General features: G+C 42.1%; 1 protein-coding gene across 1 annotated transcript in view; it reads left to right on the top strand.

Annotated features, from left to right (window-relative positions):
• ADRA1D (adrenoceptor alpha 1D) overlaps positions 1-20069 on the top strand; it is a 176611-nt gene extending 156542 nt beyond the window's left edge. Inside the window, exon 2 of the mRNA XM_063459811.1 lies at positions 19343-20069. Coding sequence (XP_063315881.1) covers positions 19343-19902 — 560 coding nt within the window. The 3' untranslated portion in view covers positions 19903-20069. The remainder of the gene's footprint in view (positions 1-19342) is intronic.
• Positions 20070-20349: the final 280 nt, after the last annotated feature.

Below are 20349 nucleotides of genomic sequence, written 5' to 3'. Positions count from 1 at the left end.
GATAGAAATAGGACTGCCTTAAACCAAATACCAGATTTAAGGTTGGCCTAAGCTGGATACTGGAGATAGGACTGCCTTAAGCTGGTTACTGGAGATAGGACTGCCTAAGCTGGATACTGAAGATAGGATTGCCTTGAGCTAGATACTGGAGATAGGATTGGCTTAAACGTCATACTAGATATAGGATTGGCCCAAGCTAGACCACTGGAGATAGGATTGCTCCAAGCTAGACACTGGAAATAGGATTGCTCCAAGCTAGATAGAGCATTCCCCTGAGCTAGGTATAGGACTGCCTCCAGTTAGATACTAGATATAGGATTGCCCTAAGCATGACAGAATATTCCTCTGAGTAAGATATAGGATTGTCCATGTATTTTGTAATGTTATATGTCACAGTAAAGAGGACAATTAGGACGAACAGAAGAAAATAACACACCATGGTTTCAATTGTTATTTTAAGAAATTAATATTTTAATTTGCGCTCCAATGATGTGTTAAATAGATACATAAACAATAGCTGCATTTATGCTTTAGAGTAATGAAAACATTAAAGGGATACTATATTCACCAGAACAACTACAACTTTTTTCATTTGTTTTGGTGAGTATAATAAGTCTCTGCAGGATTTTTACAGTAAACATTGTCTTTTCAGAGAAAAGATAGTGTTTACATTGCTGCCTAGGGACACCTTCACTGGCCACTCCTTAGATGGCTGCTAGAGGTGCTTCCTAGGGCAGTGCTGCACAGTATGACATTCAGTTTATCCACCCTTTGCATGACCCTACAGTGTTCATTTAACCTTGAAATATGCCACCCTAGCTCTTGACATAGTACACCTTTTTTTGGACTTCACCTCCCATGATGCTTTACCAGCATTATGGGTGTCAGAGCATTATGGGGGATGTAGTAATCAACATCTGGAGTGCCGAAGGTTGCCTATCCCTGGCCTACAGGTATATCATTGCTAAGAATATTATTCATTCGGAGGCAGAGCAGTTAACTCAGCAGTGTTTTAAAAAATATTGTAGGTGTAAGTTTTTAAAAGATCAAGACAACATTGTAATACATTCTTCTCGCATTACTTTGCCTCCGCCAAACCTTTGGAATAAGGGTACAGCCAATGTCAACACACATGGGTTTATTTAATTCAGATAAGAATAAACATTGAGTTTTATCACTGGCTTGTTAGCAAAAGAACTAAAGCAACACTTTAACATTTGTCATTTGTCTTGGAAATGTACACTAGCTAGCCCTGTAGGCAGTAGGAATGCCATGGTAGAATATCAAGGCTAGACTTAGTGATGTAGTTGGGATATACATTAATCAGGCACAACATTAAAAACACCGACAGGTCGAGTGAATAATACTGATTATATTGATCCAATGACACCTGTTAATAGCTTGGATATATTAGGCAGCAATTAAACAGTGAGTTTTTGAATTTCATTTGTTGAATGCAGGAAAAATGGGCAAGCAAAAAGATCTGAATGACTTTGACAAAGTTCATATAGTTATGGCTAGATAACTGGGTCTGAGCATCTCCAAAATGGCAAGTCTTTTAGGGTGTTCCTGGTATGCAGTGGTTAGTACCTACCAAAAGTGGTGCAAGGAAGGGCAACCGGTGAATCAGTGTCAGCGTCATGGGAACCCAAGGCTCATTGTGCACATGGGGAGCAAAGGCTAGCCTGTCTGGTACGATCACACAGAACAGCTATTGTAGCTCAAACTGCTGGAAAAACATTGTTGGCATATAATAGAAATGTATCCGAACACACATTGCATTGCAGTTTGCTATTTATGGGGTTACATAGCTGTAGGTCATGATGACCCCTGTACACTGCTGAAAGCTCCTTCAATGGGGTCATAATTGTCAGAACTGGACCATGGATCAATGGAAGGAGGCTGCATGGTCTTTTAGAACACATTGATGCCGTCCCCCATATGCTCTACCCACCATGTGACATCACAATGCTCCACCCGTATGATCTGCCATATGAGCCAATGCCAGTGCTGCACACAATGTCTTTTCTCACACACTGCACTAGACGTGCATTCATTTTCATACGAATACGATTTCATTACAAAACATGCAGGGACAGGCTATAGCCACCAGAACCACTACATTAAGCTATAGTGGTTCTGAAGACTATAGTGTCCCTTTAACCCCTTAAGGACACATGACATGTGTGACATGTCATGATTCCCTTTTATTCCAGAAGTTTGGTCCTTAAGGGGTTAATGTGAGGTAAATTAGAGATTAGTGCCACTATTAATATACTGGATTGCCTACTTACCACCAGATGAGGACAAGAGGATGATGATGGGCTCAGGCTGCAGTCTGGCTCCACTGGTCTGGTGTTAAAACAGGCTCTCTTGAGGCAGTGCTCACAAATATCAACAAACAGTAACTAACTCAATTTTTTGCGGCCTCTTACAGGGCCTGACCGTGAGCAGGCCCAGACTGGCCATCAGGCACACCGGGCAAATGCACGGTGGGCCGCGATGGCCATGGGCCAAGGCCGGCAGGGGAGGTCACAGGATCTCCCCAGTCGGTCCATGCAGCACCCATGCTATCCGAGCGCTGGTCCTGCACTAGTCCATGACGGACCGGTGGGAGATCTCCCTCACCAGCCCACTTGCAATAGCCTATTTTGCAGCTCCGTCGGGTTCCTCTCATAAGATCTGGAGCATTGCCATGGTAACACCCCTGATCTCGCGAGAGTGAACTCTAGCCTCACATACATCACCCTCACACACATCACTCTCACACAAAGCACTCTCACACACATCACCCTCACACACAGCACTCTCACACACATCACCCTCACACACACACATTTCACGCCTCATGCTCACAGCATCCATCACACACTGCACTAGACGTGCATTCATTTTCAGACGAATACAATTTCATCCAAAAATGAGTTTTTTTTGTATTCGTTTACTAAAACGTAAACGACAGCCCTACAAACGATATATAAACGAAACGAAAGGGCAAATGCTGAATGCATTACCTTTCGTTTTGTTTAGTTCATTTAATAGACTCCGTTCTGCAGGGAGAAATAACAGTGCTCATGCACAAACAAAAAAAACAAGGAGGGAGCCAGCAGCGCTACCAGCTCCCTCCTTGTAATAAATAACCCCCTGCACATTAAAACCTATTGGGGTTAAATCCTCCTGCATGCCTCTACTCGCGGTATATCAGTGGCTGCTCGCTGTTATTTAAAACTACTAGTGACTTGACAGCTATTGCTGCCCAGTCGCTAGTAAAATAAGGGAGGACCTGGCCCAGGTCCCCCCGTTCCCCCATGGTGGGGAACACACATAACTAAAATGGGGGGACATAGTGCCCCCCCCCCGTCTCCCCACCCGTGACCTGCAGGTGGGTGCTATTAATATAAACGGGAGACCTAATGGTGGGGACCAGCCGCTAAATAAATAAATAATGGGGGGGACCTAATGTCCCCCCCAGGTCACCATCCATGAGCGGCGGGGGGGACCCTAATAAAATAAAGAATGCCCTCCATGGGTGAAATGTATTATTTTTTTACTGTCTGGATTTTTTTTTTTGTGCTCGTTTAAAAAAAAAAAAAAGACATCAAATGGTAAGTAGAAACATTTTATTTTTTATTTTACAGGTTTAGTTTATTGCCCCCCCCCCCTCACTATTATTAGGGTGAGGGGGATAGGTAGGGTAATTATTTTTTGGGGGGGAGTGACTAGGGGCTTGGGGACCCCTAGTCACTTTATTATTTGTGGGCCCCACCAGCCGGTTATGGGTGGGAACCTGGGGGGGACATTAGGCCCCCCCCATTATTTATTTATTTAGGGTTCCCACCTGCCAGTGAGACTGGCTGCTTGCTGTTTAGGCGACGTGCTCCTACTCGCGGCATACCATACCATGAGTAGTACCTCCCTTTTATCAATATGGGGGTCATAGTGACCCCCATACTGGTTTATATTTTGTTTTAAACTGGATATAAATGTATCTTGTAGAGAAGTGTAAAGAGTAGCTATTTACATCTAAATAGCTACTTTTTCATATTGCTACATTGTTATAGTTTTTGCTATAACTTTTGGTTACATGTACTCTTACCGTAGCTCTCTATGATTTCTATTTGAAATACTCATTCTTATATCCAGTTTTAAATGACAGCAGGCAGCCACTGGCTGCTTGCTGTTTAGACAACATTTTACATTGACAAGGCTTACCTACCTAGAGATTATTGCAGATCATGTACACCCCTTCATAACAATGGTATTCCCTGATAGCAGTGGCTTCTTTCAGCAGGATAATGCATCCTGCCACACTGCAAAAATACCTTAAGAATGGTTTTAGGAACATGACAAATAGTTCAAGGAATTGCATTGGCTTCCAATTACCCAGATCTCAATCCAATTGTGGAAACTTGCTGGAACAACAGATCCATGTAGGCTACACATCACAACATGCAGAACATAAAGGATCTGCTACTAATGTCTTGGTGCCAGATAACACAGGACATGTTGAGAGATCTTCTGCTATCCATGCCTCAATGCATCAGAGCTGTTTCAGTAGCCCAAGGGGAACCTATATTAGGTACATCAGTGTATTAATTAAAAAGGCAAACTTTTTTTTTCTTTCTAAAATTGCATTTTTATGACATTTGATTTCCGCCTAAAGTCTGACACAAACATATATCATCTCAGGTTTTGACTGATGTTTTCCATTTATTACGTGACCTAGGTGTACACTTCTCTCTGTGTAAGGATCAGGTCCTCAATCTATTAAGCTTAGGTTATTCACAATTACAAATGAAAAACAGCGACCTTAAAACTGAACTCCTATGTTTAGAATTTGTGTTTTTATATATATATATATATATATATATATTATTTATAAAAAAATTTACCAGGAAGGATACATTAAAGGGACTCTCCAGGCAGAACTTTTTACTCACCTGGTTCCAGCACTGGGAGCCTCGTGAAGCCGCGCCCCCTATTTCGTCAAAATGAAAAAAATAGTCAGGCGCAAGCAGGGAGCAATCAGACGCTTCCATTTGGAAGCCGCACATGCGCACATACTTCATAGGGCAGCATTCATGAGTGCACTACCGCGCATGCGCGCGGTGTGCGTGGCCGCGAGCTGACCTGACTGACAGCTCAGCTCGCGGTCTTTGCCCGCCCCCTCTCCTCTTCTGACTGGCAGGAGAGAGAAGGCTCGCACACAGTGCCTTCTCTCTCCTGCACACGTCAGACGTATTTTAGTACGTCTGATATGTACATGGCCTTTTTAGGGCCATACATGATAGGAAGTCCCTCTGGTGGCCGTCTGAGTGACGGCCACTGGAGGTATTCCTATCAATCAATGTAAACACTGTATTTTCTATGAAAATGATACCGGAGAAACTGACGGAAGCCAAGCACAGAGAGATGGACACAGGTTTCTTCAGGAAGGAAGAGATTCTTTATTCGGTTCACCGATCGGGACTCAGAGGGACTAATGTCACCAAAATACAGCAAGTTCTGAGCCCCGGACAATAGTGCAGGCTCCTTATATAGGCACATAACTCCTCCCATATTAAGCTCCACCCGCACATTCTCTTGACCAATCAATACAAATAAGAATTAACTTCCTGCTTGACCGCATGGCCTGTCCAGCACAATGGAGGAGGGGAATACTACATCCTGTATTCTTGCACATGCTCCGTACACTACCGATCGTATCTTGCCACGTGCAACTAACTGATCGATACGTCAGCATATGCACGTACACATGCCACGTGGTAATCTCGGCCTACTAAATTTATTTTTACCGAGATTCCACCACATTCCCCACTTTGATGCCTCTTGATATTTCACAATTACTTGAGGCATCACTTAACCTTGGTTTGCATACACCGCAAGTTACCATGAACCAGACCAGACTTATCCATGATGTGAATCTTCAACACTCATCTTCCTGCATTGGTTCTCCCTGATCTAGAGCCTTATATTTATAAATTGCCATTATCTGTGCAGCAGCCTTCCTCTCTGCTATATTTTCTATCAGGCTTTGCACAGATCTAACTACTAAGGGTATAAGGCATGGCAGGAGTAGACACAACATTAAAATCAGTAGGACTCCACCTACCAATGCCTTAAGCCCTCCAAACTGCTCATACCAGCTACCAAACCAACTACTTGGATTGTACCCTTTCCATACCTGAGTAGGCACATGCGCTAGTTTAACCATATGGCTAGTAAGCTCAGCTATTGCTTGCCCTTCGTCATCTATTTGAAGACAGCAATTGCTCAGGTTAAACTTCCCACATACACCTCCCTCTACTGCCAATAGGTAATCCAAGGCTAATCTATTTTGGTATACTGCTGTCCTCATCCTGGTATTATGCTTCGCTAGAAGATTGAGCGCTTGTGAGGTCTCATTAGTAATAATCTCAACCACTGCCTGTAATCTTATAATACGGTTGAGCATATAAATTGGGGTTCTATAACCAAAAGTACCATCCTCTGCCCAAGTGGCTGGCCCATAGTAATCTATAATACGCTGGGGAGGCCATTCATCATCTTCCCAGGCGCCTATCTCTATGGGTCCCCTTACTTCCTATGATTCACATCATAGACTTTAACACCTAAAGTCTCACCTGTTTCGATAGGTAACAAGAAGAAGGATGGTTTGAGCATACCTAACACACATGCCCCTTCCCAGTCCTGTGGCAACTCCGAATAGGCTTTCTTACCACAGATCCAGTACAAATATGCTGGGGCTCTCCAATTAGATGTGATGGATAGATCAAACCACACATCCTTTAAATTGGCATATCTTGCAAACGGGTTAGATGGTTCTGAGACATTTGAAGCCGACCACCAAGTTGTATTCTTTGTATCATCATCATAAGCTTTTTGCCCTAGACAAGTTAATTCTCCTACAGAAGTATTATACATCATTCCTTTCCTCGCTATGCAAACATAACCTATGATGGAGGTCTTTAATCTCTACTCAGATTTACCTCTAACACTCATATGATAATCGGCTTGTGAAGATATTAATTAGTCAACTGCCTCAGAACCGGACATTACCTCCTTTGCTTCCCAAGGCCATTGGTCTCCCATGTTAGTACCTCCACACACATAGCAGTTGGTAACATTAAGACTACCGGCAATACTTTCAGCTAAATCAATGAACAGGTTTTTAGCATTATGGGGGATCTTATTATCTATACTCATTTCTTCATAGAAGGAATGGTATACCTGATGAGTTTGGGAGGTTACCGTATCAGTCTCTATCCCTATAAACAATACTGTCCCAGGGTCTAAACCCGTCCCATATATTTGAAACCCAAATAAATTACCATATTTATCTAAGAACTTGTCGGGGTTATTTATAAGTATATGGACTGGATTGCATTCCATAGACTTACAATATGGATTGGTAGGCAACTTAGTCACAATCATGTCCTTGTCTGCTGTCTGTCCCCAAGTTGCCCACCCCACACAAGACCAATATGGGCAAAAGTTATAATCTCTATTTGGGCATCTAGGACTCACATACTTATTTTTACTACTGGGACAAATATATTTATCGTTAGACCCATACGTTCTCTCCTATCTAAGATCCCCACATACATTCCACTGCTTTCTACCACTTGATATCGCTTTACACACATCAAATAGCAGAACACCTGAAGAATATACGGATTCTAATACCGTTTTGTTAATTAGGGTCCCCTGAGGATCTCCATTCCTGAGAGTCAACCAAATTGTACGGGGTTGATACTCTGGACTGAAGCACTTAGGTTCTCCTACTCCTAAATGGCACACACTATATTCTATATTTAAGTATCTACATCTTGATACATCTCCTTTACACTCGTATTGCGAATGCCAAATTAGGGTCTGGGAAATATGGTTACCTGTTCTTGTAGTCTTAATGCATACCTCACAGCTAGGAGTGTCGGTACCTCTACCTTCCTGAATATAAAAATACACATATAAAAACATTTTTAGAAACACATCTTTCGTCGTCATCCTCAGTCTTCGTCCGTGCGAAGGCACCTCAGCTTCCAGGATGTAAGGGCTGCAGGGAATGGAGTTCTGCTCGTCTTCACAGGGGTCCCTTTGAGACTTTTCCTGACTTATACACTATACGTCGGTGAGCGGAAAGGCTTCATTATGGCCTTCTCACTCACTTACCAATCTCTGAAACAATAAAATTTGTAATCCACAAGGTTCCTCGTCACTCCGACTGAGTCGTGCGCTTTAACCGGATCTTGCAGGGATTCTCTGGATCTGCTGTAGCTTGCCAAGTATCTACTGCTGCTGGTTTAACCCTGGAGTGATGTATCCACGGAGTCACTTCGGCCACTTTTATCGCTGTAGGGGTAGACAAAAGAACAACATAAGGACCTCTCCACTTGGGCCCTAACGGTACATTATTCCACTCTTTAATCCACACTTGGTCTCCTGGGTGGTAACTATGAACTGGGGGATAAATATTCACAGGTAATCTATCTTGTACCCATTTCTGTACCTCCTCCATAGTCTTACCCAACTCTACAACCTGCTGCCGGGTAATTCCTTCTCCCAACTGACTCAAATCCCCCCTTAAGTTACCAAGTATGGGAGGTGGTCGCCCATACATGATTTCAAAAGGAGAGAGGCCCATCCTTCTGGTAGGTGTACTGCGGATTCGCAATAGAGCTATGGGCAAGAGAACGTTCCACTTAAGTTGGGTTTCCTGACACATTTTAGCCAACTGGTTCTTAATAGTTCTATTCATTCTCTCTACCTTACCAGAACTCTGGGGTCTATATGCCGTATGAAGCCTCCACTTTATACCAAGCATATGAGTCAGTTGTTGTAGGCACTGATGAACAAAAGCTGGACCATTGTTCGATCCTATAGAGCAGGGTAGTCCATATCGGGGTATTATTTCTCGTAGCAGGAATCTCACAACTTCTCCTGCTTTCTCCGTACGAGTAGGACATGCTTCTACCCAGCCTGAATAGGTGCACACAACTACCAGTAGGTAGCGATGTCCACCAGATTTAGGCATTACTGTATAGTCAATTTGTAGATCGGACATGGGGAGTCCCCCCATAAACTGGACTCCTGGTGGCTTTACTGGTCCTTGCCTTGCATTATTTTTAGCACACGTTACACATCTTCGTACAATGGCCTGAGTCAAGTTGGACAATCTTGGTATGTAGAAATGTTTTCTGAGAGATTCTTCTGTACTCTCTCTCCCAGAGTGTGTCCCGTTGTGATAGTTTTGGACAATTTCTACCGCTAGTGATGCTGGAATGACTATTCTTCCATCTTCTAACTGATACCATTTGTTCTCCAAATACTTTCCAGGTTCAGTCTTTAACCACTCCTCTTCTTGAGCTGTATAAACTGGAGTCCATTGAGACAGTGGAGTTGGTATCAGAGCCGCTATATGCTCCACATATTCTTGTCTTCCTGATTCAGCGGCACGCTTAGCTGCACTATCTGCCATCCGATTTCCTTTGGTTACATCACCATCTCCTCTCAGATGCGCTCAACAATGTATATACCGACTTCTTTCGGCTCCCACACTGCTTCCAATAGTTGTAGGATTTCAGCTGCGTACTTGATTTCTTTGCCTTCTGAATTCAATAGTCCTCTTTCTTTATACAAAGCTCTGTGGGCATGAGTGGTTAAAAACGCATACTTGGAGTCCGTGTAGATGTTCACTCTTAAACCTTCAGCCAATTGTAACGCTCGTGTCAGTGCTATCAATTCTGCCTTTTGTGCTGATGTTCCTTTTGCCAGTGGCCGAGCTTCTATCACCTTGTCTATTGTTGTTACTGCATATCCTGCATAGCGGATCCCTTCTTTCACATAACTACTGCCGTCGGTGTAATATTGAACATCAGGGTTCTGGATGGGAAATTCACGAAGATCTGGTCTACTTGAAAATACTTCATCCATCACTTCCAAACAATCATGTTGACTTTCAGTAGGTTGTGGCAAAAGGGTAGCTGGATTTAAGGTATTAACAGTCTCTAAATGCACTCTTGGGTTTTCACACAACATTGCTTGATACTTGGTCATACGGCTATTACTAAACCAATGATTTCCTTTGTAATCCAACAACGTCTGTACTGCATGTGGGACTCGTACATAAAGTTCTTGACCCAGAGTGAGTTTATCGGCTTCAGCTACTAGCAGGGCGGCTGCAGCTACGGCTCTTAGACAAGGTGGAAGTCCGCTGGCCACTGCATCCAGTTGCTTAGACATGTAGGCAACAGGTCTTTGCCATGATCCCAAGTACTGTGTCAATACTCCCACAGCCATTCTTCTTTGCTCATGTACATACAGGTAGAATGGTCGTGTGTGATCAGGTAGACCTAATGCTGGGGCACTCATCAAAGCCTTCTTCACATCTTCAAATGCCGTTTGCTGTTCTTGAGTCCATAAGAAGGGGTCGTGCTCTGTACCTTTAATAGCTGCATACAGAGGTTTTGCCAGTATCGCGTAGCTGGGAATCCATATCCTACAGAAGCCTGCTGCCCCCAAGAATTCTCGCACTTGTCTTCTATTCTTGGGTATCGGTATTTGGCACACAGCTTCTTTTCTCTCTGGCCCCATAATTCTTTTACCTTCAGAGATATGGAATCCCAGATATTTGACAGTTGGCAAACACAACAGAGCCTTCTTTCTAGACACCTTGTATCCTGCCTTCCAGAGAATGTGTAGTAGATCGTGCGTTGCTTGCTGACATATTTCCTTCGTAACTGCTGCTATCAACAAGTCGTCTACATATTGTAACAATACACACTCTCCTGGGATGGACTCGAAATCCAGTAGATCTTGACTTAGAGCTGAACCAAATAGGGTAGGTGAATTTTTAAACCCTTGGGGCAGTCTTGTCCAGGTCATTTGGCGTTTTGAGCCCGTCACAGCGTTTTCCCATTGGAAAGCGAAGATACATTGGCTTTCTGCGGCAATTCGGAGGCAAAAGAAGGCATCTTTGAGGTCTAAGACTGTAAAATAAGTAGCCCCGCCCGGAATTAAAGCAAGCAGGTTATACGGATTGGGCACAACTGGATGTATACTGACAACCGCATCATTGACTGCTCTCAAGTCCTGCACAGGTCGATACTCATCTGTACCGGGCTTTTGAACAGGCAGCAATGGGGTGTTCCAGGGGGAAGTACAGAATTTTAGGATACCATACCGTATGAACTTATCCAGATAAGATTGAATGTTCTTCTTAGCCTTCTGCGGGATGTGATATTGCCGTAGGCTCACTGGATAAACCCCAAGTTTTAGTTCGATTTTAATAGGTGGAATATTGCGGGACAGTCCTGGTGGGTTGTTCTCTGCCCAAACTCCTGGTATGTTGAATAAGGATTCATCACTCCTAGGGTTTTGGCTAGTCAACGCTGTATAAAGTCGCCACTCTTCTTCCTTTGGTACAGATAATGTCATAATACCTGAAGGTCCATTAAACTTTAAGGATGTTGTTCCATTTGGTAGGAACGTAATCTGCGCTTGTAATTTGGATAGCATATCACGTCCCAGCAATTGGACTGGACATTCAGGCATGTAAAGGAATTGATGTTTTACTACGTGGCCTCCCAATGTACAGAGTCGACTTTTAAGAACCGGTTTTGCAGCACTTCTTCCAGTTGCTCCTATTACAGTAATAGTTCTTCCAGATGGAGGAGCAACTAGGTTAGTCACCACCGAATGTTCAGCACCAGTGTCGATCATGAACGCACTCCTTTTTCCCCCTATTGATACATCGACCATAGGCTCCGCTCGACCAAGAGGGATGAAGCCCGGTCGGTATCAATAGTCCTCCATGACTGTGTCAGCCAATCCTACAAAGTCCCTACCTTCTCTATCGCGGGACCTTTGCGCTGCTGGATAGTACCTGTCTTCTCTTACACTTCCTCTGTTCCCATTACTTCCTCTATTACCATTGCTCCCTCCGGGGCCTCCTCTACCTCTCGCTCTGCCTCTAAAGTTTCCATAACCTGCCCTGGGTGGGTCTCTCTCGTACTGCTCTCTTTGCGGACACTCGCTTCTCCAATGCCCTTCTTCTCTGCAATACGCGCACTGATTCCTACTCAAGGGCTCCCTATTCCACCTACTGTCGCCTCTATCTGGGCCCCGTCTATCTACGCCTGCGATCGCTACCGCTAGCATATCAGCCTTTTTACGCATCTTGCGCTCTTCCTCTTTCTTGCTTTCTGACTCCCTATTCATATACACCTTATTCGCTACCTCCATTAGTTGGGTGATAGACATACCTGCAAACCCTTCTAACTTTTGTAGCTTGCGCTTAATATCTCCGTAAGCTTGGCTGACAAAGGCGGAGTTTACCATTCGGGAATTATCAGCGTCTTCCGGATTAAAGGGGGTATACAAGCGGTATGCCTCCAATAATCGGTCATAAAAGACACTGGGCGCTTCATCACTTTTCTGAATCACCTCAACTGTCTTCGACATATTAATGGCTTTCTTCCCTCCGGATTTCATGCCAGCAATTATAGCGTCTCTATAGGCTTTTAGTTGAACCATATCTGCGCCATTAACATTCCAGTCGGGATCGGTATTAGGATAATGTGTTGCGGCCCATGCTGCTGGATTAGCTTGATTTAAAGCACGGGCTTCATCCTCTAGCGCTTTAATGGCCGCTTAGTTAATCCTAGTCCTTTCCTCATTATTGAACAATGTCATTAATAACTGCTGGCAATCAGCCCATGTCGGATTATGTGTCTGAACTATCGAGGTGAACAGATCGGTCATAGCTTGTGGTTTCTCAGTGTACGAGGAATTGTGGGTCTTCCAATTCAAGAGATCGGTAGTCGTGAACGGGACATATACGAAGACTGGGTCAGCATATACCATTTGACCTGCGGCATCGAGATAGGCTGACCCAGGATTCAGACGAAGAGGCATCTGGTAATGTTTGGGTCGTTGGGTACCGGTCAGTTGTCGGGTTAGTATAGGGCTACGTGGAGGGGCGTCGGTTAGAGGTTCCGGTCGGGGGGTGGTAAGGCATGAGGATGTAGAAGCTTGATTTTGGGAAAGGTCGGTGAGTAGAATGTTCCGAGCCGAGCTAGAAGAAGCTTGACCGGAAGTTTGAAGTGGCGCCAAATCAGGATATTCGGATCTAACGGGGGTTGGTTCCGGAAGGGAAGGTTTAGTACGACGGGGGGTGGATTCTGCACTGGAGGAGGAAGCGGAAGTGGATGGGGGCAATGGGGGAAGGGGTGTAGAACTTCCTGTACTCGTATCACTTCCTTCTAAAGGGAAGTAAGGGGGCGGCAAAGGGATCTCGGACTCAGGGGGCGTGTCCAAAATGGGCCTAACCATAGTCCTAGTGGACAAACAAGTCCTGGCCACCATGAGGCGACATTGCTCCTCGTGGCATATCCGAATCCATCTTGGCGAGTCGTTTACGGCCTGTCTCCAACAATCAATATATGGAACTGTCCGTAAAGTTCAGGCCTACCTGATACAGCCACGTGTACACGCTGTACCAGAGTTGGATCCAAACTGCCACGTGGCGGCCATGCCGCAACCAAAGTAGGCCACTCCCTAGTGCACAAAGTGACCAAACTTACAGGGGACATTTTATCCCCCAAATCACATGTTGTAAATCCCTTTTTAAAATTCTTTACCATACAACCTAAGGGATCCAAAATCGTCGACTCCGACGCGCCCATACTTATCAATGGAGCGTCGTTGACAACGAATACTATGCACACGCTCTATTCAACAGTCACACCCGTTTCTTCCGGCAACAGCACCTCGTGGTACGGTTACCAAGTGAAACGTACACAATAACACAATAAACACTCAGGGAATTCCCGTACACACACAGCTGTTACACCAGTCACTAAATAATCAATATTATGCCCTTTGGCGAAACTATAAAGTCACCCACGCTATAATTCTCTATATATGAATTACCCGTCTATAACACACCCCAGTAACATCGTCTTTTACAAACAGCGGTTACAGTACGGTTAGCATAGGTTAAAGCACAATTTAAGGTCACAATACAATTATTAGTGGTTATGGTGTTAAACATGCAATAGACGACAATGATTAGTACTTATATACAGTGTCAGTAAATATACAGGGTTATGGTACCGTGCACTATGATACAGCAACACACTATTAACACTCTCGCTAGACGGCTGAGCTTGCGCTATCTAACAAGATATACACTTTACTAACAATCTTTAACACATATACAATCCCAACTAAACTATTGGCCAGTACCTTGATGGACTACCTAAAACTATCTACATCCGTTTTGGTTAGCCACACTGCCCAAGCACCACATATAGCGAACTAGAGGGCGGAATTTACAACAGAACCCTTTTAGTCTTTCTACTCTATCAATAGTCTAGTGGGTTCCAAATTTACACGCCTTCCCACTTAGCCAAGATAGGTTGAGATCTAGCAAACGATAATGTACATCAGAGTCTGCTTAGTCTCCCGGTCCCTCCGACCTAGCGAACGAATTGTACACCCTAGAACGCTAGTCTAGACAAGACACCGGCGTCTGGCTAGGGCTATTTACACCAGAACCCCGCCTGACTCCAAACCAAATCAAACGGTCTTACTAAAGAGCGTTCGATTGAGCGGTGCGCCTTCGCTCCTTCCCTCCGACAGAGGGGGCAGATTCCATACACAGATTTAAACCCCTTATGGGCCTACCGCACAATCGGTATACCCCTAGTGGGTCCGCCGTCTAAAACAGCGGTCGTCTTACCTCCTCGTTCCTGAACCTGAGTTCACACTCATCGACGGGGACACCCCAGCACTTCTTACGTAGAGGCCGATGATCTCCTGGACAACAGACCAGTGGCGCCGAGACGAAGGGAGGTCCACGCAGAAGTTCAGGGGTGCAGCCGTAGAGAACGTGGGCAAAGATAGACCGTCTCACGCCTCTGCCTCTCAGCTACCGTTGAACGATGAGCTTCCCGGCCAATGCACCAAATGATACCGGAGAAACTGACGGAAGCCAAGCACAGAGAGATGGACACAGGTTTCTTCAGGAAGGAAGAGATTCTTTATTCGGTTCACCGATCGGGACTCAGAGGGACTAATGTCACCAAAATACAACAAGTTCTGAGCCCCGGACAATAGTGCAGGCTCCTTATATAGGCACATAACTCCTCCATATTAAGCTCCACCCGCACATTCTCTTGACCAATCAATACAAATAAGAATTAACTTCCTGCTTGACCGCATGGCCTGTCCAGCACAATGGAGGAGGGGAATACTACATCCTGTATTCTTGCACATGCTCCGTACACTACTGATCGTATCTTGCCACGTGCAACTAACTGATCGATACGTCAGCATATGCACGTACACATGCCACGTGGTAATCTCGGCCTACTAAATTTATTTTTACCGAGATTCCACCACAAAAATACAGTGTTTACATTAGATTGCCTGCAGGGAGCTATAGATCTCACCTGAACAACTACATTAAGCTGTAGTTGTTCAGGTGACTATAGTGTCCCTTTAAGATTTTCTCTCATTTTCAACTATGTCCTGGGTCCACAAAACATTGCTTAGTTACAATAGGGTACAATAAAATACAGATACAATATTTTTATTTTTGTATTGAGAATAAATACAGGTGGGAACAGCTGGGTAGAGTATTCTGCTCAGATAGGGTGGGAGCTTCTAAGAACTCAAGGCTGGAAAGATGAAGGGTGCGTCCGGATTCCAACGATAGCCAGTTTAGCTCTTTTGACATGTCACAATGGTGGATCATGTAATTACATTGTTGCGCAAAGCGGCAGAACGAGTTATACAATATAGTAAGTTTATTAAGGTGGATTTGCGGTGCATATACTACATCCCCATAATCAGTAACCGGCATTAGCATTTGCTGTACAATCTTTTCCTTTAATGTGGGGCTTAGGCAGGATTTGTTTCTGTACAGGGCACCTAGTTTTGGATACAGTTTTGATGAAAGATTTTCTATGTGGAGGCAAAAAGATAGATTGGGGTCTAACAACATACCCAGGTATTTTATTTGAAAGAATGGACTGTGATCAGTGTGTTATTTGATTCTGTTTTGATGGATAGATAGGAGTTTTGTAATTTGTGTAATTTAGGTACTGTTCCAAAGAGCATTGTGACAGTTTTGTCAGTGTTTAGAAAGAGTTTGTTTTTTGTGATACACTTTATATATTTATATATTCACCTTAATGTAGCTCAAATTTCTCGTATTCTCTCACACAGAATCAGTGAATCTATTCCTACTTTATTAGAGTAATGTGTGATGAGGCCAAACATGAAGATAGTGCATTAAAAAACGTGGGAGTCACTTCACCCTCGTTTAATTTTTAGTCTGTGTATCTGCTGTGTATCTGCACCCTCGTTTCATTTTTAGTCTGTGTATCTGCAAAGGCATTCTGAGTAGACGTATAACATAATCACTTTTGCAGCCCATGCACTATCTAACTGTAAAGTTTTAGATACCCTATGTCTCTCTGCCCCACTTTCTAAATTAAATTATCACGTGTTTTATTTGTGTGCAGTAACAGCACGTTTATTAATATTACTTTCTCATACACTGGCAAGAATCTGGAGAGACAGTAGTGATGAGTTTAATCTTTGATAAAATAATAAAAAGTATGTCAGGCAGTAAGTGTGCAATGATTTTATAATCTTTATAAAAACAAATATTGCCATTTTTAATGGTGCTTATCCTAATATTTTTTTTATTTTATGAGGTAACATGTTCCATTACATATTACGTTCAGATATTTCAAGCTTCTATTTAATGGTTATGTTTTATATAATGTTTGTATTAAGTGAAAGCTTCAATGCTCAACCGCCCTTCTCACAAGTAAAATCAGCAATAGCCGTGCAATGTTTGGGCCTGCACAATGCAGAATATCAGATTTCATTGCAGTGAATCTGTGTAAGCCCATAAATTAAACAGAATAACTTAAAAATTACATTTTACGTAATAAAATTGGCGTATGGTACTCAGATGCCCGATATATCTAATACACCAACAGAGGTTGTATCTCCTAATTGTTAGACACAGACCCCATACAATTTCAGAAACGATGGTTATCTGCAAAAATGTTTTCAGTAAGGGAAAAATACCACAAAATCAAAAATGTTAAATTAAATTGAAACTTTTGAAAAGACTAACTAAAAGCTTTCAAATGAACATGTACTGTTTATTTCAATTCTGTATTTTTTACAACAAAATCATTTTCTATTTGCATCTGTCTCCTACAATCTAAATATTTTACGAAGCAAAACACAAGCAACACATAGTGGTTTATTTACCGTAAAACATAATTGATTAGAAATCTATATTTTTTATTTTTTTCTATATTTACTATTTTAGTCAAGAGTCTCTAAAAAAAAAATGAATTTCAGCTCATTGAAAAAATATTTTCAAATTTAGGCAAAAAAGCTGAATCTGAAAAAGTTACCGAAATTGGACAATTTAATGTTGTTGTTTAATACAATGCACTGTTTAGTGAAAAAAAATCATAATTAGTTTTTCTCATGTGATCTCGAGGGACTCTGTTTGTTATTTGTTATTTTGCCTGCGCGATCCAGCAAAATGTATCTAATATTAATATTCTCTCATTCATTTTAAATAAACTAAAAATAAGTACGTAAAATAATGCATATTTTCACAGAGAGCATTTCCCAAAATCCCTGTGGACCATGTGTCTGGGTCTGTGTGCATGTTTCTTCTCCCAGGGAAACATATCTTTATGAGCCATCGCGTTTACCAGAACAGCATTAAGCAAAACAAAAATAAAAATGTACTATCAAAACTTGTAACAGGAAAACGATGTACTGCAAATAAATAAATACTCAAAATTAACTACAAATAATTTTACCACATATACAATGGGGTTATGTATAAGTCTATTAAAGCTGACCAAGTTTCCAATCCTTTGCTAACTCCTATCAAATTATCAACGAACTCCTATCGTATCACAAGGCTAACTCCTATCAAAATGCATATTCACCAAAGTGTGTTCATTATAAATAGTTAAAGGAATACTACAGGGTTAGGAATACAAACGTGTTTTCCACATGTGTTCCTAACGCTGTATAGTTATAGTGACTCTTTTATTCCACTAAATCAAAGAAATCAAGAGAATTACTTACCTTTCAGCCCTCGTCATGCCATTCTCTCTGCAGTAACCCCACCTACTTGGTTGAGATCACCAATCTTGATATCAGCAAATCCAGTGCTTCCCCGTAGGGAATAGGCAGCAAATCGCTGTGCTGCCCATCATACTCTTCTACTCATAGAGAATGTACTGCATCTCTATGGGACCATTCAGCGTCTCCATGCTCCTAGAACAATTGCCGAACCTCTTCCAGGAAGTCTGTCTTAGGTAGCAGTGTAAATTCTGCCTTTTCTCAGAAAAAGGGACAAGCTGTATACCCCAGACAGAACCAATACATTAAGCTATAGTGGTTCTAGTGACTATAGTGTCCCTTTAAGTTTCCAAAATCCTTCTTTGAACAGTAGCTCCTGAGCTACATACTATTTTCACACAAACTCTGCCATGTTGTGTATCAATTGATGTATTTGAGATTGTGGTTTTTCATGTCCCTGCCTACTCCTTCTGCCTACTAGGAAGAGTGTAAAGGGGTGCTAGTTCACAGTTACTTATAGTTTCTATGAGGATACTTAGTTCAATTGGGTTGAACTAGAAGGATAAATGACTATTGGATGATTATATTATTATTTTTAGAGGACCTGGTTAAAGAAGGCATTCCCATCCTCTAGGCAATCCCCCATTACTGTACATCTTGTATTACAAGAGAGTGTATTATGGGCACCTTTGATAATGGTGAAAAATTGGCACTTAGTTTGGGGAAAATGTATTGAAGGGAGAATGAGCTGGTGGAAGCATGCAAGCACAACCAGTCTACTAAATTAACCTACTGTACATCCCACCATGCAGTCTTCATTGGAGTTGGGGAAACAGGTAATAGAGAGAGCTGTGAACCATTATTATTACTTAAATAATGACCGTTCCCCTTTACACTTGCTCTGTTTCTCTGCTCTGTCATAGTAAAATTTGTCTATACATTATTTTATTAATTTATTTCGAAGTGTGCCCAATTTAAAGTAATTAAATAAGTTATTACATTCTTTCCAATATTTCATAAGTTCATGAAACAATTGATACGGAAACATGTTTGGATTTACTATAATTTCATTTTTTTCTATTTATGCAATATTCTTTAAAGATGTTACTTCTATTTGTAGAATCAATGCATCTATAACATTATCTAGCACTGTATATTTTTTAAAAATGTAATTCTAAATATCTTTTGTTCCTATTCCCTTTAGGGTCTTTCTTTCCTTTCTTGAAGCCTTCTGATTCAGTCTTCAAGGTGATCTTCTGGCTGGGATACTTTAACAGCTGCGTAAATCCTATTATATACCCTTGTTCCAGCAAGGAATTTAAAAGAGCATTTATCAGGCTGTTGAGATGTCAGTGCAGGAGAAGAAGGCGACCTCTTTGGAGAGTTTACGGCCATCAATGGAGACCATCTATGACCAGCTCTGAGAAGGGGTCAGATGAAGACCATCATACAAACTTTCCTTCTCTGAATTCCTCATTTATATTTAACCCAGGTAACCAAGGGATGCACACAAAAAGGAAAGCATTGGATTTTAAAAGGTGGACAATAATTTCTCCTTTCCAAAAACCATCTTCTCAACTGAAAGAAAAAATGAACAATATTTCCAACAAAATAAGGAATGGCTCAAATAAAAGTAATGTTTCAGCCACTTACAAGAGTGAAGTTGAATCAATTTCAATGGCTGTTTCTAATGATTTTACAGAGCTAGACTATCAAATGTACGATCTAAAAGACTGCTACGGCCTCAGAGAAACTGATATTTAGGTGTAATTATTTGTTAGTGTTATTATTTTCCTTACATTTGTAGGATTGATTGGAATGCAGTATACTGTGCAAAACAATTATGGCATATGTACAAAAACTGGTATTACTATACTGATTGAAAATCCAAGAGGTAAAAGTGGTTTGACCTGGTTGAATTCATGGTGTTAAAAAATAATGAATTTAATGTGTAAAAGCTAAAAAAAGTCAAAAAAAATCTGTGTAATGAAAATAAAACGAAGATATATGTTTGTGATCAAGAGAATTCCATTAAAGTCGCAATATTGTTTATCCTTTTGCATCTGGTTGTACCGATGGAACAATTAATACAATTGTGTTGGCTTAATGCACAGTATGGGGAGAGTGTTCTCTCCAGTTTGTAAGTAATGACAAATAAACCGTGCTTTATAGGCGCTCAAATTGATAATATAGTGAAGAACCTGGTTCCAC

The sequence above is a fragment of the Pelobates fuscus genome, chromosome 6, assembly GCF_036172605.1.
Source record: "Pelobates fuscus isolate aPelFus1 chromosome 6, aPelFus1.pri, whole genome shotgun sequence".
NCBI lineage: Eukaryota > Metazoa > Chordata > Amphibia > Anura > Pelobatidae > Pelobates > Pelobates fuscus.
This window is presented reverse-complemented; position numbering and strand designations above follow the sequence as displayed.